The 25,757-nt window shown below is 31.2% G+C and overlaps 3 protein-coding genes across 3 annotated transcripts; 2 read left to right on the forward strand and 1 right to left on the reverse strand.

Moving 5' to 3' along the window:
• Positions 1 to 845: 845 nt before the first annotated feature.
• Positions 846 to 3,107, forward strand: LOC110704464 (expansin-A8-like). The gene is made up of 3 exons (XM_021882248.1): positions 846 to 1,095; positions 1,519 to 1,831; positions 2,426 to 3,107. Exons 1-3 carry the CDS (start codon positions 957 to 959, stop codon positions 2,727 to 2,729), a joined length of 756 nt encoding a protein of 251 aa, XP_021737940.1. The 5' UTR covers positions 846 to 956; the 3' UTR covers positions 2,730 to 3,107.
• Positions 3,108 to 4,978: 1,871 nt separating this feature from the next.
• LOC110704465 (expansin-A8-like) lies at positions 4,979 to 7,506 on the forward strand. Its single transcript, XM_021882249.1, has 3 exons — positions 4,979 to 5,246; positions 5,705 to 6,017; positions 6,821 to 7,506. Exons 1-3 carry the CDS (start codon positions 5,114 to 5,116, stop codon positions 7,122 to 7,124), a joined length of 750 nt encoding a protein of 249 aa, XP_021737941.1. The 5' UTR covers positions 4,979 to 5,113; the 3' UTR covers positions 7,125 to 7,506.
• Positions 7,507 to 11,034: 3,528 nt separating this feature from the next.
• On the reverse strand, positions 11,035 to 12,912 carry LOC110704466 (expansin-A4-like). The gene is made up of 3 exons (XM_021882250.1): positions 12,665 to 12,912; positions 12,118 to 12,430; positions 11,035 to 11,766 (listed from the first exon to the last, which is right to left on the reverse strand). The coding sequence occupies exons 1-3, from the start codon at positions 12,804 to 12,806 to the stop codon at positions 11,463 to 11,465; spliced, it is 759 nt and encodes a 252-aa protein (XP_021737942.1). The 5' UTR covers positions 12,807 to 12,912; the 3' UTR covers positions 11,035 to 11,462.
• Positions 12,913 to 25,757: the final 12,845 nt, after the last annotated feature.

Genomic DNA, 25,757 nt, shown 5'->3' on the forward strand with positions numbered 1-25,757 from the left:
TATATAGCTTTTACTTTTTTGATCTTCTTGTTGTTGCTTTTAACATCATATCTTAGAACTTTATTAATATGGGACTCAATCTTAAGCAATCCTTGTCCCTTGAGCATTAATTAGTGTCACATCATTAGGTCATTGTACTTTCAGTTGAGATAATAATAATAATAATAATAATAATAATAATAATAATAATAATAATAATAATAATAATAATAATAATAATAATAATAATAAAATAATAATAAAAAAAAAATAATAATAATAATAATAATAATAATAATAATAATAATAATAATAATAATCATCATCATCATCATCATCAAATTACAAATTGAACAATCAAATTTCAAATTGAACCTTTATCTATAGATTAATTCTTTTGAAATTTTTGATTCTTTAACAAATAACACAAAAAAGAAAATTAAAAAGAGAGGAAAAAAACAATAGAGACAGTTTACAAATTACAAAGTGCATGTGCAAGTAGGACCCTGGACCAGAAATCTGACGTTAAGCAGTTTGGCCTGGTAAGTCTACTTGGGACAACTTCCATGTGCAAGATTCAACCTTGCTAAAACAAATCCCTTTTCTTAACTAAACTAAATCATAAACTAATCAAGATTACTATACTACTATATCACATGAAATTTTTTATATTTTATGGGTTGGCTTACTCTTCAATTTAGGTATTTAATTTACCCCTTTACTATTTTTCCTCAATTTAAGTTGGTGCTATTTTTTAATCAATTAATTCATTAATTAATGGTGATTTTGTCATTTTGTAATAGGTTAGTTAATCACTACCCCACATAACCTATAGCCTTGAGGATTCTATATAAGTAAAACCTTTTACCATTCCCTTACCACAAAGCAAATAGCTTTCTAGTCATTTTTCTTTCAAACTCTCCCTTCTCTTTTTCCCTCTCCCTCCCAAAATTAAAACTCTTGTTCTCTAAGAATATATGGCTTCTCCTACCATGTTGGCCTCAACCCTTTTCGTCTTTGTCATTAATCTATGCCTTTGCGGTGTCTACGGTGATGGCGGTTGGACAAATGCCCATGCTACATTTTACGGTGGAGGTGACGCCTCTGGTACAATGGGTAGGTTCACATATATACTGTCTAAACATTATACCTTTAGCATTTTGTTACATAGTCATGTACACAAATTCCTTACCAACACTCATAACCAATGTTGTTGTTCAGAATTAATTGTCACATTGTCGCAAATTGACTTTTATGGTTATGTACACATATTAAGAAGTTATTAGTCACTCCACTAGTCCACTGGTTACCAAAACTGACAAATAAATTAGTGTTACTATAAAAACAAGTAATATTGTAAAACCAGTACAATATGACATGCGATAGTTAAGTACTCCGTAACTAAGTAGTGAAATAATAAATAAATGTAGACTGTACTCACTATATATAGTTTTACTACAACAATAATTAATTTGGGACAGAAGGAGTACGTAGTTTATGTTTATAATTATCTAATTAGTTAGCGTAACGAAAATGCAGGGGGAGCATGTGGGTATGGAAACTTGTACAGCCAAGGGTACGGGACCAGCACGGCGGCACTAAGTACCGCGTTGTTTAACAGTGGAATGAGTTGTGGAGCTTGCTACGAACTAAAATGCAATGACGACCCAAAATGGTGCATAGCAGGAAGCATTATAGTGACTGCTACCAATTTTTGCCCACCAAACTATGCATTGTCTAATGATAATGGTGGATGGTGCAACCCTCCTCTACAACATTTTGATTTGGCTGAGCCTTCTTACTTGAAAATTGCTCAATATCGTGCAGGAATTGTCCCCGTTTCATTTAGAAGGTACAATTTTTTTTTTCCCCTTATGTACTCGCTATTCTCTCTAATGTTATTGTTCGTCTTAATTAGAATCTTTTCGTGAGATAAATTAAATCTAAGTGGGTAAAACAAAAAGAATTAGAGAAAATGTTAATAATGCGAAAGTATTTTTCTTTAATATTTTCAATTGATAGGTGTTAAATTGTTAAATGTTTTTTGAAAAGGAAGCTACAGTCATATGGTTAAGTTGAATTTTGGATGCAAGTAGGGACTAGGGACATTCTTGTAAAAAGAAAACAAAAAATTGGAAAAGAAAAGTCATGACACTTAGGCCCTTTTTTCTTCATTAGATTTTAAATGAACTTTTATATATATTAATCGGTCGTTGTTATCAAATGACTTAAAACAAATTCATTAATTACTTGTAAATATTTTTTACGGGCAAAATAATTTTTTACTGATTAAAACTAATTTTTATTGTTGTTTTTTTTAAATGACAAGTCTCTTAGATAGGGTCATATTTGGTATTTAAATAATTTCATAAAGGGTTATTTAAGCCAATTGTTTCTTGGGGTATATAATTCTAGTAGTCTAATATGGTATGCTATGAATTTTCAGGGTACCCTGTGTAAGAAAGGGAGGAATAAGGTTCACAATCAATGGACACTCCTACTTCAACTTGGTCCTAATCACTAATGTTGCCGGTGCCGGTGACGTCCACTCGGTGTCGATCAAGGGTTCGAAAACCGGGTGGCAAGCAATGTCAAGGAACTGGGGACAAAATTGGCAAAGCAATGCTAACCTCAATGGGCAAAGCCTCTCATTCCAAGTTACTTCTAGTGATGGAAGGACTATTACTAGTAACAACATTGTTCCTGGCAATTGGCAATTTGGTCAAACTTTTGAAGGAGGACAATTCTAATTACAAAAAAGAAAAAACCAACAAAAATTTTAAGGAAATGAAATTATTTCCTAAGAAAATTTTCTTCAAGAAATTAGGAAGAGAATTTTAGAATTAAGAGGAGTTTTTTTCCCCTTAAATAGATTATGGTCAATATTTTTGCTGTGGTGCCTATATTAGCACCCGCTAAAGGCCATTTTATTTATAAATAGATACATAGGCTCTTGTGTTTTTTTTTTTTAATTTTGGGAGTCTTTATAAGGAATGATGTTTTTGTTGCCTGATTTTAATGGGCAAAAACATCGGTTCTTTTTTACTCGCAACATCTTGATTTTAGCAAGCGTTGTAACTCTGTTTTACATCCTGTAGTATGAATTTTTTATCAAGGTAATACGAAAATCTTTCAGTTCAGCTGACTTCTTCTTATCTCTTTATTTTTGTGTGTTTTTGTGTTGAACGCTAATAGAATGACTCATTAAAAAAACACACATGAAAACTATCATAAGAATCTGCTTAGGATGCCATATAAAAACCATTCCAAACCGTAATTGAAAGAGAAAATCAAGTAAAGAATACTATTAGTCGGCAGCGGCAACACACACGAATCCTCTTCTAGTATCTTGAAAATGTGAAATAAACTAATTTAAACATGTCTGATTGAAAGACCTGCAAAAGATCAAAACATCTTGCAACAATAATACGATAGTCATGTTATTGTAAAAGCATAACTAAAAATATTATAAATGCTTAATTATAGCCCGTCAAAAAAATTTAGAAGTTCAAGTTGCACCCTTATGTTCAAAGTCCGCCCAAAATTAGGCAGGATTGGACCATCTTGATCACCTCTAGGATGAAATATAGAGGTCATCAACTCAATGAACTTTCAACTTCATGTAAAGTAGAGTATGTTATTTTCCAATTCCTTCAACCTTTTAAGTAAGTTTCTAGTTAATCTTTATTTAAAGGGATATTTTTTGTGTTAGGTGTACAACTCACTGAAGGGTTTTTAATACTTTTTACCTATCATTGTAATAAATAAAAATAAACACATTTTGATAGTTCGTATCTTTAACAGAGATTCACCATAGAAATATCCCAATAAGAAAATCATCCACAAAATGAATCATATGGAAGGTATGTTAGACTATGAAATTCACCTCATTAAGGGTTTTTTTTTTTTTTTGGTTTGATCTTCTCTAAATTGTTAAGTTTATAATTTTTCCGAGAGTTTGGTTTACTATGATCTGAATAATATTTTGGATTTGGTTAGATTTAAATTTATATTGTTCTCAATCGTTTTCGGTATAATTTTGTCTGAATTAATTTTCTAGATTTGTATACTGGCCTAATTAAATTATTCTACTCTAATATGATATGGCTTGATTAAGTAATAATACTATAAAGTGGAGAAAACAAAGCCTAATTGAATTTGATCTTCAAAAATCTTTGTATAATTGTATAAAACCAATTGGTAATAACATGTGGGGTAATCCATGTTATTTATTTTTTTCATCAGTTGTTCATTTTCCCTATTCTTCTATATTAATTGAAAATTCTCCAGTTACATACTCCCTTCGTCCTTTTTTGTTCTACATACTCACTTACATTTTATGAGGTCTTCAACATGTATGTTTGATCAACTATATCTTTAATTACGTACTAAGGTAACTTATAAAAACTTGATATTTGGATACACATTGAAACAATCCTAATAAGGTCACAAATGATAGTTTTAGATTTGCACTTAAGTAGCAATTTACCGCCTATTCAAAGTGTTTTTTTTTTTTTTTTTTTTTTGACCCAATGAATAGTAGGTGAGTAGGGAAAAAAAAAAGTAGTATAAAATTCTTAACAGTCCTCTATTAGACCTTAGTTTAATCCTAATTGAAAAAAGAAAATATTTTTATTGAAACAAATAGATAATCTATGACACCAATAATAATAATAATAATAATAATAATAATAATTATTATTATTATTATTATTATTGTAAAATTGTAAGGATAATAAAATAACCAATTAAACACAAAACATAATACCTTGATCATCAACCATGATTTAGAAGTGCATGTGGAGATGGGACCAATTTACTTAAGCAATTGAGAAGTCCTACCATGTGCATTCATTAAGTACTCAAATACGTGATATTGGCCTACCTAAATCAAATATTATGTCATTGAATTTAATTTAATTAGTCATATTGAGGCATTGCAAGCTAAGATAGTCATTATCATTTATAGACAACTTTAATTTGCTCATACTATACATAACCCTACCTAATGCCTATATAAATCATACCTTACTCGATAATGTACTACCAATCATCACTTAATTCATCCCCTACTTTGTTTCTAATCCCTAGCTAGTCTACCATTAAAGCTAATTTTGTCATTAACAACGACATAATGACAATCCCGTCAACATTATCTGCTACTTTACTTTCCTTCATTTTGATTAATCTATTATCGCTTTATGGCGTTTTCGCAGACTTAGGTCATGCTACTTTTTATGGCGGAGAGGACGCATCCGGCACAATGGGTAAGCCTAATATTATCTAATTAGAATGCTACATTTTACCTAATTAATACTTAGTACATACTGGTGGTTTAATTTTCAGTCAATTAGTCCATTATCCATCGTTAGTTTTATTGGTCATTACTCTACATCCACTACAATACCAAAAAAAGGTTATATATATAGAAAGTGAAACAAAAAACTTAAAGAAAGAAATATAATTAGGGCTCTTTACGAACAAATTGATTCCATCGCCATTTATCATGAGTTAAGTTAGTTGAAAGTTAACTTATTGGTTGTTGTCTTCAATTTTTAGATTTTAATAGTTTTCGAATTTCTATTAACTCAAAACTGCCTAAGAAACACGCCGTATGTTTTGTATAAAATTGCAAAATAGGAACAGTACACACCATATGTTTTGAAGACTAACGTGTCATTTTTTTACTAGTTCATTATTTTATTCATTATATTGGAATATGTAGGGGGAGCTTGTGGATATGGAAACTTGTACAGCCAAGGGTACGGGACTAGCACGGCTGCCCTAAGTACCGCGCTATTCAACAGTGGATTGAGTTGTGGCTCGTGCTACGAACTTACATGTAACGGAGACCCGAAATGGTGTCTTCCAGGGAGCATTATTGTGACAGCTACCAATTTTTGCCCCCCAAATTATGCCTTATCTAATGATAATGGTGGATGGTGCAATCCCCCTCTTCAACACTTTGATTTGGCTGAACCATCTTTCTTGAAAATTGCCCAATATCGCGCTGGAATTGTTCCCGTTTCTTTCCGAAGGTAATTTTATGACCAACTATTACACAAGTAATTTATTATACAAAGTAACTAAATACTTCGTATATATCATATTTAACTAACGTTTTCATAGGAATTTCCTCGTATTATATATAGAGGTTTTTATACATAGACCATTAGTGCATGATTACAAATTATAGTTTCCTGTACTACATGTTGGCTAATTTTTGATAATTTTGCTAATTATTGTAATTCTTTGTTAAAATGTCTTGTTAAGAATACGTTCATGTGAAATTGTCTTATTTCATTTGACAAAGAAAATCTGAGAAATACGAAGTAATGAAATAATTGAAGTGAAAAAGACAACAAGATAATACAAGAGTACGTTTTTGAAAAGTCGCACGTGAACACTTCATTTCCGGCCCTACGCTCTTAATCAAAGTTGGTTGTAATTACAACAATTGTTCGGTAAGACGGTTATTAGCTTAATTATTAGAAGATGCTTGTACGAAATCTTTTGTGATTTTCGGGTGTACACTAATTTTATTGTGATATCACGTATTATGTTAAGGTTTAAGTATCAGTTTAATTGTTAACGTGTTTTGACTAATCTTTGTAAATTTAACATTTTTACCGTAATTTTACAAATTACACTCATCTTATATTAATTACTGTACAACTGCCTTAATTAAGAGTTTGTGATGCTTTTAAAAGTATAAGATAACCAATTTAGTAAATTAGTTTAATTATAACATTAAATAAAAATAAATAAATAAATAAGGGTAAGAACTTATGGCCTACCTTTGAATTTGTGTTGCTTACCCTCTAACTAAACACTTTGACAGGGTACCTTGCGTGAGAACAGGAGGAATAAGATTCACAATCAATGGACATTCCTACTTCAACTTGGTCCTAATCACCAATGTAGCCGGAGCCGGTGACGTGCATGCGGTTTCAATCAAGGGTTCAAAGACCGGGTGGCAACCCATGTCTAGGAATTGGGGTCAAAATTGGCAAAGCAATGGTTATCTCGACGGCCAAAGCCTCTCTTTCCAAGTTACGGCTAGTGACGGGAGAACAATCACTAGCTACGATGTTGCTCCTGCTAATTGGCAATTTGGCACGTCTTATGAGGGTGGTCAATTCTAAAAAAATAAAATCAATTTAATTAACAATTGATAACAAGGAATCGATAATATTTAAAAGGAGAACTCGAGTTGATTTTATCTACGTCCAAATTAAGTTGCCAGACTTGCCTCATAAGTATTTCATGCTAAATTACGAATGTCACAATTAAACACGGACGGATACAATAGCTTATAATTGCCGTGGTGTATATTGCCTCCCGCAAAAATTCTTGTCAACTTACTCCTTGAACATTAGATAGATGCTTAGGCAAGCTAAGGTGTTCTTTTTCTTGTTTTATTTTCAAAAAGCTTATTTTGCCTGATAGAAACTGAATTAATTGGCATTAACAGCCAAGATTTTCAATCAGTTTCAATATATATACACGATTAAAGCCTTGTAACTATGATTATCATGAATGAATTTGATTGAGCTTGATATTTTTGGAGTTCAAATTAAAGAACAATATCTTTAATTTTTATTTTCTTTTGTTGGATTTTTAAGGAGCCACTTGGTACAATATGGTCATGGAATTTGGTTACTTATTTTGTATGGTCTATTTAAAGTTTTCCAAAAGTTATAACAATTAATTGACATTTTGGATTGTTTTACTGGTCTAAGCCACAGGGGAAATAAATCAATAATGCAAATGACGGGATTTGAATCTATTTTTCTATTTTACACACGCACGTTCTCAGTGTTAAGCACTAGGTCAAAATTTCATTGATAAAATTTATGCGGAGTATTATTGCTGTAACTTTGTCATGCGACATTGTTAATCCATCTTACCCTTAGCATAGAAAATAATTTTAAAAAATAAATATAAAGTACGCGATAAAATGAATAAAACTTTATAGCATTTGTTTGTTTGAAAAAATTGTGAACTCTAAAAGTTACATCATTTTCCTAATGTTAGTAAAATATGAGTTATAAAAATATAGGGAAGGTATGTTTAACATACTTATGTTTGGCGTTTAGAAACATAATGATGGTATGATTAGCGTTTGGTATAAGGGAATCAAGATTAGCTGATTAAAGACTAGGATAGGGATTGAGAATTAGTTGTTGGATATTCATAAAAATATATCACTGACTTGCAATTGTTTGGCAGTAAATGGGAATGTATAGGGAATTTGTAGAAATACTATTACTAACATTTTTTCTTATTTATTTTCATAATGGCAATACTGTCATTTTAATTTCCAATTCCTATCCCACCCCTAAATACTACCCACCATGGATTATTTTCATCGAGATATAAACATTTTATTCCCATTTCATTCCCCTTAACTTTTAATCTCATTTTTAGCTAACAAACATAGGATTATGTTAAAAATAGAATTAAAACCCCCATTCAATCTCATTTCATATTCCCGCTCAGTCGCTTACCAAACCAAACACCCCGACCCCTTAGTATAATTTAAGTTTAAATAATCTCATAACTTATTGCATTTATGATAAAGGAATAAATTACTTAATTTTTTTTTACATCGAAGTAAAACTTTTCCGTCAAATTAAAATTCTTTTAAATAAGTTCAAAGTTTTATTTTCATGACAAATGATATTTTAATAATAAAATTAGTTTGAAATTTGAAAACATACGATTAATTATTATTTATGATTACTTTCCGTGTTCATGTTTGACAAGAGGAACCTCTGGTTTTTTAAAAAAAATAATGAAATAACAAATCTAACCTTCATTTATTAAGTGAAATGATAAAATTATCCCTCATTTATTAGCTTAAATGACCGTATTATCCCGATTTTGTAATTTATTACATCAGACTTATAAATTTTATTTTTCTGATTTGATAGGTGGGAGTGATGGGGTGGCATGGGCAAAGGGGAATGAGAATAGGAGCCCTTTATTTCACGAAAATAATACCTAGGGGCAAGTATTATAAGGGAATAGAAAAAATTAGTAAATGACCAAATTGTCATTAATGAAGAAAATAATTATGTTTGTAAGGGTATATTTGTAAATTATTGTTTATTCCTTATCTACTTCATCCCATCCAAACGTAGTACTCCCTTCGTTTTTTTTTATTTGTATCACTTTTTTTTTATGGGTATTTTTTCTTTAAATGCATCGCTTCTATATTTGGTAATTTTATATTATCATTTCTCTCTCTTCCATAGTCGCCACTTAAATAATAAAAATATCTATCCTCTTTCACATACTTTCTCTTTCATGGTCCCATCTTACTTTTACTATAATAATTTATTCACTCATTCAAAATAATATATTACTCTCCTAAAACTCCGTGCAATCCCAAGTGATGCAAATAAAAAAAAAATGGAGGGAGTTCTATTCTCAAATCTCAGTTTCACCCTCTAATCCACTAATCCCCCAATTTCACGTGCCAAACACCCTGTATATAGTTATTATGTTTTGAACATCAGAAGTTTTTCAAAACCCATTATGTAATTAAACGTTTTAATATGTATGGTATAGATATTATATTTATGATAATATTTGTCGTAAATTAGGATAATATTTGTATATTTTTTGTATCCTTATCGTACTAAGTTTCCTAACAGGATTAGGACTAGTCTTGTAAAACTCTATATATATTGATTAATGGTACACACTCCAATTTGAAGAGTTTTCTCGAAATCTAACATGGTATTACAGCTTAGGTTTTAGATCTCAATTTTTTTTTTTACTTTTTTCTAAGAGTTTTTGTTTTTATTTGGGATCTTCTTTACGCCTACTTCAAGCTTCTGCTCTTTTTTCACTTCATTGATTTCGGTTTCACCCCAAGGGTAAGGACTCTGAAACACCACCGCCTCCACCTCCTCCACCTACAACGGAATACCACCCAGCTCTTTTCTTTAATAATATAAAAAAAAATGAAATCAGTTTGCAAAAACTAACGATACTCCCTAATGTATAAGACTGAGTGAATTTGTATGGGTTATTTCCCCCAAAATTTTCAGACTTTGGCGGACCTTAATTTAGTTTAATAAAGTGTCTTTCCGTCTTTCTAAAAAAATAATAATTAAAAAAAATAACTACTACGTATTTCCAATGTTGAAAAAAAATAATAAAAAAAAAATAATAATAAAGTCTAAAATAAATAGAAAAGAGTCTTGCTTACGACTTTGTTATGTAATACGCTCACTGTCCTTCGAAAAAAAAAAAAGTAATAAGCTCACTTAGCACAATAACTTGGATAAGTAGTAACCAACTAACCACTAACCACTCTTTCAATCCTTACACCTTTCAAGTATTTCTTTGCTTGGGTCATTTTCTTTATGTTTGCTCTTTTGTTTTCTTTAAGTTCTTAGGCACATCCGCACATGGATGATGCTTTCTAATACCCTTCACATTTTCAAACAGTTAACAAAGTGAAAAATAAAAATAAAATGAAATAAAAAGTGTTAAGTGCCCTTTTTGAAAGCTTATCTTAAGATTCTTAACTAAGATTTCCAACTTTTTTTTTTTAGGCAGATTTACATACAAGCACCATGCCTTCCTTTATATCACTACTCGTATATATAAGGGCAAAGGTCCGAGGTATTAAATTTTGACTTGATTGGCTTGATTCGAATAACAACCGATTCAGACTTTAAATCATATAGAGACAATAATTTAACATGACTTTGAAATAAAATCAATTCAATCCAAATCTCATCAACCCTGACTCGAATACTCGAATTAACACCTCTTCAAAGGTTAGGACATACCATAGAGAGAAGCATGTTGCTTCCTTCTATCCATTACACCGTTACACTGTTATAGTGTACATGTACGTAGTATATAAAAGGTCGAGCTTGAGTTATAAACGGTGATTAACTAATTTTGATGGTGTAGCACTGTCATGGTAAAATTCTTCCTAAGACCATAAGTTACTAAATAATTACTCTGCACTGTATATGAAATAAAGTAAAAAAAAAAAGTCAAAATTGCAACAAATTACTCAGTACTACATAATTGCAAAATCTGAAATCATCATTCTCATAATAATTGATTGACTAAATCAGATTACTACAGAGTACAAAACACTCGAGCAATCACTCTAGTCTTTACATACAGAAGAATATGATATAATCCAAAAGCTTTATAATATAGCTATTTGGAAAATTCATATTTTCATAAAAATATCTAATTAACTAATTACTCACTTAAAAATAAAAATTACCAAAAACAAAATAAAGGGCTTTAGCGGGTGCCAAACATTAGGCACCACAGCAACTCCAAGCCACAAATATGGCCAACCACCTTTCCCTATCAATTTCTCTCTCCTCTTTCCAAATATAATTACAAATTTTAATTTTTTTTAATTTTACACTCTTCAAAATATTTAATATTTTATAGGAAAAATAGGCAATATGTTTTAATTAACTTAACTAATTTAATTAAAACTGACCACCCTCAAAAGTTTGTCCAAATTGCCAATTAGCAGGAACAACATTGTTACTTGTAACAGTCCTTCCATCACTAGCTGTAACTTGGAATGAGAGGCTTTGCCCATTCAGTAAAGAATTGCTTTGCCAATTTTGGCCCCAATTCCTTGACATAGGTTGCCACCCGGTCCTCGAACCCTTAATCGACACGGAGTGAACGTCGCCCGCACCACCAACGTTTGTGATTAGGACTAAGTTGAAGTAAGAGTGTCCGTTGATTGTGAACCTTATCCCTCCTTTTCTAACACAGGGTACCCTGCCAATTTTTCAACCATGTAACGTATTAGTGTACTACTCGACTACTCGTATAATTGTAAGTACCAAAAAAAAAAAACGTTACAACATAAAAAGTCTATTTACCTAATTAGTTAAGCACTTCGGCAATTTAAAAACGTCTAAAACAACATTTTTTTTTTTTTTAACATCCACTTTACAAGTTAACAGTACTCCATGTTACTTTTATACGAGTAGTTACTGTTAACTTTTTACTCGATTTGAAACCGAGCAAAAAGTGATGAAAAATCAAGTACGTGTCAATTTTTGACGATGTAAAAAGTATCTCGTTTGATAGGTGGAAATAAATGAACACGACATTAAAGTAATATACCTTCGGAAGGAAACAGGGACAATTCCAGCACGGTATTGGGCAATCCTCAAGAAAGAAGGCTCGGCCAAATCAAAGTGTTGAAGAGGAGGGTTACACCATCCACCATTGTTATTAGGCAAAGAAGGGTTCGGAGGGCAGAAATTGGTGGCAGTCACAATTATGCTACCAGGGCGACACCATCTCGGGTCGTCATTGCATCGGAGTTCATAGCATGAACCACAGCTCAATCCATTGTTAAACAACGCGGTACTTAGTGCCGCGGTGCTAGTCCCGTACCCTTGGCTGTACAAGTTTCCATACCCACACGCTCCCCCTGCATTTTCATCATAATACAATTAGACATGTATCACCACGGGACATAATTATGTGTCGAAAACTACTCCCTCTATTCTAAAATAATTGTTATTACCATTAAAAATATAATGTGTGACAATGTAACAACTAATTATGATTAATTGGTTAACAAATTAGCAAAATGCTAAATGTATAACGTTTAAAACACGTAAGTGTACGTGTCTAATGTTATACTCTGCAGTTGTGAACTTACCCATAGTGCCAGAGGCGTCACCTCCACCGTAAAATGTGGCATGAGCATCCGTCCAACCACCGTAACCGGCATAAGCGCCTAGTACGCAAACATTGATCAAAATGAGAACCAAAGAAACTGAGAATGTAGGATTAATTGCCATTTTTTTCTTGTAGGAAAAAATGAGAAATAAAGAAAGGCGGAGGAAAGTAAAAAGAGTGGAGTATTAGGCTAAGTGTTGCAAATGAATTTTGATGTTTTGAGTTGGGAGAAGTGTTACTTTATATAGGGCAAGCAAAGGAAGCAATTGCAAATGTGGTAACGACTAAAGAGAGTTGTAAAGGAATTGACCACTCAGAAAATGACAAAGGTTTTTAGCCTGCAACTGTTTCAACTTGAACAACTGCCGAGAAATTAATATTATTCAAAAAAAAAAAAAAGACATTAAATTTACGGAGTATATCAATACTATATTTGATGTATGCTCTTTCCTTATTATTGAAGGGTCTAGTATGTTTTAGAATGTATTGGGCTTAGAAGAGCTTAGGTTCGGGCTTTTTAACGAGTGTTCATATTTTTTTTTTTTTTTTTTTTTTTTGACATCTTACATTTAGAGAGTTAATGTACTCCGTAATAAATAAAGAACATTTTCATAGTTAAACATTTTCAATGTTAAGAAATTAAATAAACTTCCCTTTTGGCTTCACTATGTTAGTTTTACTTGTAGGCCATTTATTTAATTCTTTGCCATTGAAAATAAGTACATTTTTATTCAAACAAGTGATGTCTTGCAATCGTTAGAAAGACTTACTAGTAATTTGAATCAAATTTTCTATTGTAGATTCTCCAATTTTAATCTAAGTATAATTCACATTAAACTTGATATAAACGACCCGATTGTTACCTCTTCTTTGATGTCCTTATTAGATGCCTATGAATGTGACTATAGAATCAGCTAATGTAGCTTGCATATGATATGAGTAATAGAGAAATGGAACTACCAACTGTTTAAGCCATGGACCCCCATCGGCACATGGCAATTCCCAACCGTCTTGATTTTATTTTTCAATATCATCAATTTATCAATTATATATATAAATTTCCATTTATTTATTACGTGGCTCTTTTATCTTCTTTTAATTTTAATTTTAATTTTAACTTTAATTTCTTTTTCATAATAATAAATATTGATAATTTACTACGAGGACTACGTATTCATTGTACCTAATACTACTAGAGTCTGTTAGATATAAGATATATCACACTTCACACCTACCAAATTTTGCAATTGAATATTTGAGAAGTATATTCATTTTTAACAAGCAACAATTTGTGCCTGAATTAGTGTTTCCAATTTCCCTATCAACAATTACTTCTTTATTTTATGGTAGGTAGCAATTAATGTACATGATACTGTAAGAAAATTTAATAAACGAAGTACTTACAAATTTATTTTTTTGACATAATTTCCTTAAATTGTGTCCTCTTATAATCTGATTTCATCCTCACCTCTAGTAACTTTATTCAATACAGTTCCATATTAATGGTTTAAAAAAAACATATTAAAATATATATTATGGAAGATTGAAATTCGAGTATGTAAGTTTAATTCAAAAATTGTCTTAAGGGCTGCATATAGGATAATAAAATCGGTGTTATTTCTATGTGGCTGGGCACACCGTGTGGCCGGGGTTATTATAGAGATTACTTATTTAGGGATTACTTAATCAATAATTACTCAGTCGGTTAGGGGTTACTTATAAGGGTTACTTATTCAGGGTTACTTAGTCGGTCAGGGATTACTTATAGGAGTTACTTATTCATGAGTTACTCAGTCGATCAGGGGTTACTTATCCAGGGGGTTACTTATTCAGGGGTTAATTATAGGGGTTACTTATTCAAGGGTTATTCAGTCGGTCAGGGGTTGCTTAGGTTACTCAGTCGGTCAGGAGTTACTTGTAAGTAACTCGAGAATAAGTAACCTCGGCTATACGGTGTGGCCAACCACATATAAAAATTTGTTAATAAAATATTTATTAGTGATGATAAAAATTATCTTTTTTTTTTTTTTCTGTATGCATCATTGTTTGACTATCCTTGTAGCAATGCATTTTTGATTGAAAACAACATAATTATCACCCTATTTTGTGAGAAATTTTCATGCACATGGAAAGTCCGACTATAATATGTGCATTTTTTCAATTTTATTAAACTTTGACTTGAACTTTGGTGTATTTTGGACTTTAACTACTCTTATCTATTCAATCACCGTCAGGTTTAATATTACACAAGTTAAGAGTAATTCAACATACTTGCACAGTTGTATATAAGAAATTCTCCAGTACGATTTTAGTAACCTATGGTTGTAAGCGCACGATACACCCCCAATATACCTTCGACAATTGTATATAGGATTCTAACTGTCTATAGTAATTCAACATTCTTTACTCATAATCCATAATTAAAAATACCTCACACTTTAAAATGGCGAATGAATATAAATTGAACAATATATTAAGAAAAATTTGCAAATTACCACCCACAAAATATGCCAATTTCGAGATAACCACAAAAAAAAAAATATTTTAAAATACCACCCATTAATTTAAAAAAACACTAAGATGACCACCCAACCCATTTAGCAATTCCGGTAGAATTTCCGTCAGTGGGCCCACTTTTTTTTATTTTTTTCCTTTTTTTCTGGCTTTCTCACTCTCTCTCCCCGATTTCACTCTTCTTCTTCCTACCTTTTCCTTTCTTCTTCCCAACCACCACCCCTACCATTGCTCCCTCACCCCAATCTCCCCCATTTTCTCTCTTGCTTTGCTGCCCAGTTGCCCCTTGCCCCCATTTCTCTCTCTTTCCTGCTTTTGCTCCTCCTCATCCTCACATCTCCTGATTTTGCTGTGAGCGGGCTGTGAAGTAGAGAAGCAGAGCTGGGTTGCGGTGGCGTGGTTGCTGCAGCGGTGATGGTGGCTGTGATGTGCGAAATGGTGGCGATGGTGATTCAGGTTGCTGTAATGTGACGCCGCTGAAGATTCTGGGTTGCTGCTGATTGTTGCAATTGGGGTGCTGATTGGTGGCAGCGGGTTGATGTGGCTGCGCATGCCGGGCTGCAATTTGATGTGGTTGGGACGGTTTGTTCGCCGGGGAAGGGGATGTCGTGGTGGTTGTTGGGGTTTTTCAATTTTGTTTGCTCGAAATTGATTTTTGATTTTGATTTTGATTTTTGATTTTGATTCAATTTTGGGATCTGATTTTGATTTTGGTTGGTGTTTGATTGATTTTTGGTTGTTTTTTTGATTGATTTTGATGGGGGGATGTTGAATCGTGGGATTTTAAGAACCCTAAGTTGGGATTAATTTGTTGCTTGATTTGATTTGGATTAATTTGGGGTTTTTGTTGTTCTTGCTTTGAAGTTGACGAAATGCCCAGATTTGATGGAGGAGAGAGAAAGTGGGGGAGATTGGGGTGAGGGAGCAATGGTGGGGGTGGTGGTTGGGAAGAAGAAAAGAAGAAGGTAGGAAGAAGAAGAGTGAAATCGGGGAGAGAGAGTGAGAAAGCCAGAAAAAAAAGGAAAAAATAAAAAAAGTGGGGCCCACTGACGGAAATTCCACCGGAATTGCTAAATGGGTGGTCATCTGAGTGTTTTTTTAAATTAGTGGGTGGTATTTTAAATTTTTTTTTTTTTGGGTGGTTATATCGAAATTGGCATATTTTGTGGGTGGTAATTTGCAAATTTTCTTATATTAAATACTTCGTAAAAAATAATTAATCTAAGTTTCAAAGAAAAAAACTTTCTTAAGTTGGGAGTTGACTCTGAGTTCACTCTAAAGTCCACTCCTCACCATTCATCAATCAACCATTTTACATCAACCATACCAAACACGCAAGCCCTAGCTAGAATTAGTTAAGCATTAAATTACGGAGCCATGACTCATTAATTATCTTAAAATACTCTAAATAACAAGGGGTTAATAATATGTACATAACTAACCCCAAGTTTCTTTTTTATACCCAAAGTCTAATTATTTTTAAATTTTTTTTAATGGAGGTGGTTTGTTAGTTGTATCTAACATGGCACCACACCAAAATTCAAGGTCAAAATTAAAGCATGTAAACCAAATAATATGCACGATATCCTTGGGCATCCAATTTGTGTGCTTTGAAGTAATTAGTCGTGATACATGTGGGAAATCAAAATGCTTAAAAGTTAAAACAACAAAAGACTCAACAAATCTTCTTGAATTTGGTGGTAGAAAGGGGAAATTTTCTTTAGTTTTGTCAATAAATGTATCAATTTCACACCAAATGTCAGATTTTGTATTGTATTTAATTAAGGTGTGAAATTGTTCATAATTTCTTTCCATAATATTTCTCCTTCACTACTCAATTACTTATGATGACTAACAAAAAATTAAGATTGGTCTAAATGACATCAACTATAACTCTGGTGCAAATAGCAAAATAACCTCGAGCAGCCATGCACACATTGCACCATAAATTTACATTGTTAGATGCAACAAGTAACATAACATAAGTTGTGTAGGTAATTATAGTCAATTATGTCATACTAGTTCACTTGATTGTCATAATGATTATTCATTTATGTGAACTTTAATTCAACAACTAAGGAATGATTAACTATGGTTCAATTCCTAGCAATATATATGGTCGCAATTTGGCCAATAACCTATAAATTTCTTTTTGGTTTTACAATCGAAGTTTCAATTACCAAGAATTAACATACAAATACAAAAACACGATTATTTTGGGGGTGGGGATTTTCCTTACCCAGCCTCTATTTTTCAATGGACCTTGTAAGCATGCGTGCTAAGTTAAGCAAGATACTAATGTTAGCATGGGCAAGGTTCAAGTCCAATAGGGTGCTTTAGCATTTTTAAAAATTACAAAATAATAATGGCTGAGAATGCAACAACTACGTCTATAATCAGTCATGACTCATGAGATTGCGATTACAAAATCTTTCTAAAAGATGTTTTAAGTTTTTAATGTGAGAAAAAGATAAATGTACAGTTACATTCCGTTTAGATATATCGTACTCTTTATTGGGGTTTTTCGTGGCGAGAAACTGTTTCAAATATTGTCTTTTAATTATTGTTAAGTACTCCATTAGATATAGAAATATTGTACCATATACACAATATACATGCATGTTGATCGATAATAACAAGACATTTTGGGGGTTGCATGCAATGGCGGATCTTGGCCGAAAACATTAAAGGGGTCGGGATTCAAATATTTAACCTCCTGCTCAAAACTAATCACTATGTCCCAATATTTTATAAGTAAATATAGGTTATTTTAGTTCATTATCTAATTAATTACAATAATTTAGGGGGGGCGAATGGCCCTGGTGGAAGGTCTCCCTCGCTGCATGTGTGATGAGAAATGTTTCAGTCAATATTATTATTGTAATTAAGAATGACAGAAAGAACGTAATCATATTATGCAAATTGTACTCAATCATGCAATAGTATCAACATTTGTTCTTCATATAATCTTTTCAATTATTTGTAATGTTACATCAACCAAATACATCTTGATTCTAATCTATATTTTGGTCAATTTTTTTTGAAAGGAAAAAAAAAAAATTGACCAAAATATAGATTAGAATCAAGATGTATTTGGTTGATGTAACATTACAAATAATCACAAGATTGCATGTGGGATTCTTCCAAAGCAACCACCTCAAAATGTTTAAGTACTATTTTAATTGCATCACTAACTAATTAATAATTTCCATCAAAAATTAATTAATCAAATTATATATTAGGATGCTTTCAATTAACGTCTAAATTACAGTAACTTTGAAGTGATTAAGGGCCTACCATGTTAGAAGCACATGCAAATGCCGTTATTTTCCGGTTCTTCCATATACATCCTTTTCATACAATCTCTTTAATATATGTTGTTTTGTTTTAACGAGAATACTAGAGAATAAAGGCTAATATTTTGAAGATTAATAATTAATTTTGGATTGACTTGTGGAAAATGAGAACTAAATAGCAGATATGGATGTTGTAGAAAAGAAATCTTGTACTCCTATTCTTTTCAACCCATTTGATATGCTTGAAGGGAAATATGAGATGGGATATATTTATCCTTCAAATCTTTAAAGTATAATAATATAAGATTTTAAATGGATTTGATTGGTGTGATTTATCTTAGCCAATCAATGATATCACTAAAGCCTATACATATGTGCCAAGTTACAGGTAAACGGTTTTATACACCCGAGTGCACATGCACAATTTTCATTGTATACCATTTTTTAATACAACTACTAACACAATCAATATTATTTCGATTTCCAGTTACAAATTACAAAATTCATTGATAGATAATAAGCACACAATTTGAACATATAATAGAATATAAGAACATATAATTCGCATCCAAAGAAGATATATAGAACAAAAAAAATTACATATAATTAAACCGCAAGAACATATACTCCGGTAAATAACATAGATCATAATGAAAGAACATTGATTTTAAAAATATATAATTCAAACTCGGAGAACATAGGTTGTCGTCCGAGTGCACCATACACATCTATTAACTAATACTAAAACAAAACGTTGCTGACATCATCTCTTCTCCAAATTGTACACATGTCACTCTGACAGAAAAAAAAATTCCCGCCAATTTTTTATGATGATATCATCATTTGTTTTTATTTTATTTTATTTTTACTTTTACCTTTATTTTTTTATCTAATAAACCTTTCATATGCTTTATCCTTTGTCCCTGTCGAGTCTTTTTTTTTTTAAGGTCGTATGTTAATATTTCAATGTTTAAAAGTGTTCATATATATATATATATATATATATATATATATATATATATATATATATATATATATATATATATATATATATATATAAGTAATTTGTTACAGTACAAATTACTTATTATGTATACAAAAAATTTACGAAATAGAAAACTTTCTTTCTCCGTATTAAAAACAAATCTCACAATGTGTTTGTTTAAAACCGTCATCACACGGAAACTAAACTAGTTGTGCACTATTTAATATATAAATACAGTTCAATAAAATAAGTTTGAATCTCGATCTTCTAAACACACTCCCATAGGTTTCAGTTATGCAAAGAAAAAAAAATAATAAAATAATAAAACGGGAATGGATATGGTTGTACTGAGATCATATTAAAAGAAGAAACTCATAAAAATTTACCTAAATATATTGTTTATAGAACTAATTTTGATGAGGTCTTAAGAATATTAGTGCTAAAATGAATTAAATTTTAAAGAGCACACTGGCACTTATTTTAATTAATCAAATTAGTGAGTAGCCCGAGCGTTGTCCCAGGTTGCTACTGTTGTAGACGTGCAATCAATAAATTTTATTAAAGGATTTTCAAAATTGAAATTGTCGTCAAACCAACATTGAGTTATTCTTTGAATATCTTTTTTTTATATTTTTTTTTCAAAGTTGAAGTGGTTTGCATTTATATAAATTTTTTTATATATTAATAACATAGTTGATAATTGGCTGTTGAACCTTGTAGTTTGCATTTATATAAATTTTTTACATATTAATAACATAGTTGATAATTGGCTTAAATGGTTAAATAGTCATCTTTGTTATATATGGTTGAGAATTCGAATCTCCTTATCCTTATATTTTTATTCGAAATAATATTGGTTTCTTGGGTGACGTGGCGTAATAGGTAAGATTGTTTAAGTGATGGTGTGACATCATGATATGTTGAAAAGGTGACGTGGCGCAATAAATAGGGGACTACGTGGCACTTTAACTTTTTAGAAACGCCTTGTAATATACTAGGGTTCTGCTCCGTTTAATAATAATAATAATTAATATTTAATAATAATAATAATAATAATAAAATATTTAATAATTATAATAATAATAATAATTAATATTTAATAATAATAATAATAAAATATTTAATAATTATAATAATAATAATAATTAATATTTAATAATAATAATAATGCGATAATAATAATACTACATCCGTTTCATATTATCTGCAACAAAATGAGTTGCACATTTCCCAAGACAAAATTTCTTAAGCAAAGATTAGTAAAGAAAGGGGCATGTGATTAAATGGATGAGAGAGAGTAAACTCCACCAGCACTCACCCCACCACCACCAATACTTTCTCCAACACCACCCAAACACCACCAACATCCACCCAATGAAACCACCACCACCAACACCCACCCTCCCCCGGAGCCACCGACACCGCCTCCACCCACGTCGACCCCCTAAACCTAACATGCCTCCTCCCCCAACACCCCTTCACCCTCGGCGACCTCAAATTAACCTTGCAAACCACCATGAAACCACATACCCCGAAAACCTCAGCCCATACTCTCAAAACCACTGTACTTACCCACCTCGAAAGCATCTCCCATCAACCGAGAAAAACCCACCACCATAAAACCCACCCTTTTTTGAGAAAAAACCGCCCAACAACCCTAAAAATATGAAGACAAAGCTTAAAAATGGTAGGTTATTATCTTCTAATCATCATTTAGGGCTTATTTGGTCAAATTTGACCATAAAATCCTCAAGCTTTAGTGGTTTTGACCATCCTCAAGTTTTAATGATGGTGATAAAAAAAAAGGAAAAGAGAAAAGTAGCGGCCGGTGAAGAAGAAAATACACTGCCGGTTAAGAGACATCATCGACGATTTCGACTCGAGTGGACGTGTCACGTGTGCGGGTTGTGAAATTGTCACTCCATTGTGAAAGAAGAGAGAGAGAAAGAGGAGTTTTGTGGTGGCCGGAGAAGTTTGGTGGCAGTACCCGGAGGGAGCAGTGGTGGTGGTGGTGGTTGGTGAAGTTTGAGGGAGGAGAGAGAAAGAAGAATAAGGGAAAGTCTGGAAGATGATGAGTTGAATTGGTGATTGAATGGTGGTAGTTGAGGGAGGTTGATTTAGTTTGAGGTTAATTAATTTGTGTTTGTAATTTAATCAAGTCTAATTTAGTCTTATGATTTGGAAATTTTAAGTAAGGGTAATATAGTAATATCATACAAAAAATTTTACTATAAGAGGAAAGTTGGTTTGTTGCACATAAAGTGTAGCATCCGTTTTTGGAATATGTTGCAGATAATACGAAACGGAGGTGGTGGTAGTAGTAGTAGTAGTAGTAGTACTACTACTAATAATAATATAATGCGGTAATAGTAATAGTAATAGTTATAATAACAATAATAATAATAATAATAATAATTAATTTTTAATAATAATAAAAATACTAATAATAATTAATATTTAATAATAATAAATAATATTTAAAGATAATAATAATAACTAATATTTAATAATAATTAATATTTAATAACAATATTATTATTATTATTATTATTATTATTATTAATTGTTTTAGGGTTTATTGGTGTCCTACGGGAGAGTTACAACACCAAGACTGGATCCACTGGCCTGTACCTGCAAAACAACAGAGACTCCCGGGGGTGGGAGTTCCGCCTCCGACGATCAAGTTAGAACGTGTTCGAGGAGTAAAGTGCGGAAAGTAAAGTCTCTCTCGGATTCCATGAGAGTATCTGCAATGAGTAATTACTCAGTTTTGTGTGTCAGTGTGTTTGTGAATTTCAACATTCCGTGTTCCCAAGGGGGAACATCTCCCTTTTATAGGGTCTTGAAATGTGTGCCCAATATTAGGTTTCAGAAACCTAGGACTGATTGGGCTTGACTAGTAATTTGGGCCGTTAAAGGCCACTTTCCTAGTTGGCACTCTGTCTGCCACGTGTCGTGGCCTGATTGGTCCACCTTTCACTAGGTGACACGTGGCGGACTCTGGTTGGCCCACGTGGATGACATGTGGAAGAGTTCAATTGGTCCACGTGGCAGGGTTAAAATCCTCTAATCAATAATAATAATAATAATAGTAATAATAATAATAATAATAATAATAATAATAATGAAATCAACTCTGCTCTGCCCAGAAGTTCAAAAGAACAGGGCCTAGGTTAGTTCCCGTGCCATGCACGATAATTTTCAATAATCATTATTAAAGTATAATTATAATTAGATTTTTACAAACAAAAAAAATTATAAAAATATAGTTGACAAATTTTGATTAAAATAAAGGATTACCAAAGATATGTTAGATATAAAATGATGTAGAAAATTATCAAAATTATATTTAGAATTTTTTTAATAGCTATAAAAATATTTGTGTTAAAGATATGTCAAATCTTTATTATTTTAAGTAATTATATCTATAGTACTATATAAAGACATTTCCCAAAATACCCCTCTGAAAATGCAAAATTACATATCTTGTATGCACAATTAAATATTAAATATTTTCCTTATAATAACTACCCTAATTCCTATTAAAAAAAAAAAAAAAAAAAACTACACTTAAAACAGTTATTTATGCCACACAGAAAAAAATAACACCAATAAAAACTGCTTTTTTTACCAAAAATAAATAAAAAATAAAAATAAATATATATATATATATATCACGTTTAAAAATTGTTTTTTTTTAAGGTTAAAAAAACACTACTTAAAAAAAAAAAAAAAAAAAAAAAGCTACTCTCTTTAATCATACACAAGCTAAGAGGCACACGCTTGTACAGTATAAGAATTTTATATTATACACGCGTAGCGTGTACCTCTTAGCTTGTTGTATATAAGGTTAGGGAATTATTTTTGTATATAAGATTTGTTTCTTTAATAGAATTTTATTCAAGAAAAAAAGAAAAATTTTAACTAAGGACACATCAGGAGATGACACGTGTCATGGCTGGTGTGTCTTTAAGTATATAATTATTATATGAAACATTAATTTTAATTGATGATTTACTTTTTTTTCAATTTTTTGAAGTATGTATGATGATTTTCTTTGTCAATGGATTTTATCAAACTTAACAAACCTTTCATTTTATTCGGTCAAAATTGATTATAGGATTGTAAATGTTAAATAAGAGTTTTTTGTCTTATATTTTACCTTATACGGAGTAAAACTAACTTCTAAAATAACTTCAAGTTTTTTTTTTTAATAAAATTACCAAAACAAAAAAAGTTTTTGGTCAGGAAAATATTTTATGAGACGATGACACGTGTACTCTAGAAATACTTTTGGGAATTACTTTAGTATAATATATATTTTTTTTGGTGTTTAGAGAGCCACAAGGGTGGGGGTGAGAATCGATCCAAAAATCTCCTGAAACCGGAAGGAAAGCTCTAACCACTTGAGTTATCCCTTACTCTCGACACTTTAGTATAATAAATAGATTAGTATAGATTTAAGCTAGAAAAAAGTTTGAGTTACTTCAACTACATCTAATAACTTTCAATCTCAAGTTAACTCTCTTACAATCAAGTCCAATAAGTTCAAATTAGTTTATTTAGGTGATTTCAAGTGAAAGAAACACATATCATTTACTAGTCTGATCAAATCGATCAACCAAATCATAACTTCACGTCTCCATTATGAGATAATATCATCAATTGCAAATTGTATACGTACCTTAATTGTGATGAATGTGACAATATCTAATATGACAATGCCTTATCTTAAAGTTTTATCATATAATTTGCCGAAAAGAAAGGTGCACCTTGTTGGTTTAGAAAGCATTGTCAAATTTACTTAGCAATTTTGGGAGTTACTAGGGTGGCTATAACACGAACGATACGCACGCCATACCTAATTAACATTCGAGAAACTCTTTCGGTTTGGCCTTACGTCACAACTTTAGTTTGTTAGTAGCATTATTGATGGAAAATATGTAAACAGATATTTTTTTAGGGATATAAATATCCGCACATTATTCTTAAGAGTTTTAAAAAAGAAATGATCAACATTAATGAAGGTAATTAAGTGAATAAACATTTTAGTGGCCGTAATTATCCAAACACTATTAATAAAAATTATCTCTTACTTTTTAAAATGCAGGGATTACACCTTACCTTTCAATAATACTATCCCAACTTCTCATCACTTTATCCCTTTGTCCCATTCAATCTCCCTCCCTGGCCTCCGGCCACAATCCACCCGCCCAAATTAAAGATCCAAATGTAAATGTCTCCCACCAAAGCACATACAATAAAGTGTTTGTGCCCCCGCTCGCTAGCTAGGAAACATGTCAAAGTATATTTTCTTAAGAAATAGTCAATTAAGGGCTTATTTAGTTTACCTTATTTTTGCTTATCTGATCTAATCTGAGCTTATTTGGTCTGATCTGCTTTAGTATGATATGATATGATCTGATTTGATCTCATCAAATCAGATTGTCTGATTTGATCTCATCAAATCAGATTGTCTGATTTGATCTCATCAAATCAGATTGTCTGATTTGATCAAACTTTGACCTTATATGTATGATAACTATTAGATAATAACTAAGCCATGCTCGGTTCTTAAAATTAATATAGAGTAATAATATTTGATATATATATATATATATATAGAAGTCTCTATATTAATATAAGTCAATAGTCAACCATAAATATATAAATAAATAATGAAGTTTATAGATAGATTAATGATTTTGCAAAACAAAACAAAACAAAAAAAAGTTTAAGAGGGAAAATTCCCTCCAAAAAAAAGTTCTACTTAGTATAGGATATATAGATAAAGAAAAAATATATCAAGTATCAAGTTGAGTCTTATTAGATTCATAATAATTGTGCATTTTATTAATATGTGATTTCAAAAAAAAATTATTTATGAAATTAAAGATATTTAGCGATAAAAAATCACACATAAATAATAAAGTAAGCCAGAACTTATTTTTTGTGATCTGATCTGATCTAATGCGAACTTAGTATTTGTTCTAAGATATGATTTAAAATAAGTAAAAACAAGGTGAACTAGGCATGACTTAATTTAAGAGGCGAATTTATTTTTTAAAAATTTCATACTCCCTCCGTGTTTTAATAAGTGTTACAGTTTGACTTTTTTCACTATCACATAATGATTTTAATTTGATTAATTTACTAATATATATAAAACAAATGTTATTATATAATACATTGTTAGATTCGTTAAAATGTATACTTTCCTATAATTTTACTAGCATATAATTAGATAAATTAATGGTCAAAGTTGTGTCTCAGTACGC

Source organism: Chenopodium quinoa, unplaced genomic scaffold, assembly GCF_001683475.1.
Source record: "Chenopodium quinoa cultivar QQ74 unplaced genomic scaffold, ASM168347v1, whole genome shotgun sequence".
Taxonomy (NCBI): domain Eukaryota; kingdom Viridiplantae; phylum Streptophyta; class Magnoliopsida; order Caryophyllales; family Amaranthaceae; genus Chenopodium; species Chenopodium quinoa.

What these genes read in the sequence shown, in the direction of transcription:
- LOC110704465 (XM_021882249.1), top strand. Translation starts at nt 5,114, where the DNA reads ATGACAATCCCGTCAACATTATCTGCTACTTTACTTTCCTTCATTTTG. An exon ending in GGACGCATCCGGCACAATGG is followed by an intron (nt 5,247 to 5,704) that starts GTAAGCCTAATA and finishes TGGAATATGTAG; the next exon opens with GGGGAGCTTGTGGATATGGA. An exon ending in GTTCCCGTTTCTTTCCGAAG is followed by an intron (nt 6,018 to 6,820) that starts GTAATTTTATGA and finishes ACACTTTGACAG; the next exon opens with GGTACCTTGCGTGAGAACAG.
- LOC110704464 (XM_021882248.1), top strand. Translation starts at nt 957, where the DNA reads ATGGCTTCTCCTACCATGTTGGCCTCAACCCTTTTCGTCTTTGTCATT. An exon ending in TGACGCCTCTGGTACAATGG is followed by an intron (nt 1,096 to 1,518) that starts GTAGGTTCACAT and finishes ACGAAAATGCAG; the next exon opens with GGGGAGCATGTGGGTATGGA. An exon ending in GTCCCCGTTTCATTTAGAAG is followed by an intron (nt 1,832 to 2,425) that starts GTACAATTTTTT and finishes ATGAATTTTCAG; the next exon opens with GGTACCCTGTGTAAGAAAGG.
- LOC110704466 (XM_021882250.1), bottom strand. Translation starts at nt 12,806, where the DNA reads ATGGCAATTAATCCTACATTCTCAGTTTCTTTGGTTCTCATTTTGATC. An exon ending in TGACGCCTCTGGCACTATGG is followed by an intron (nt 12,431 to 12,664) that starts GTAAGTTCACAA and finishes ATGAAAATGCAG; the next exon opens with GGGGAGCGTGTGGGTATGGA. An exon ending in GTCCCTGTTTCCTTCCGAAG is followed by an intron (nt 11,767 to 12,117) that starts GTATATTACTTT and finishes AAAAATTGGCAG; the next exon opens with GGTACCCTGTGTTAGAAAAG.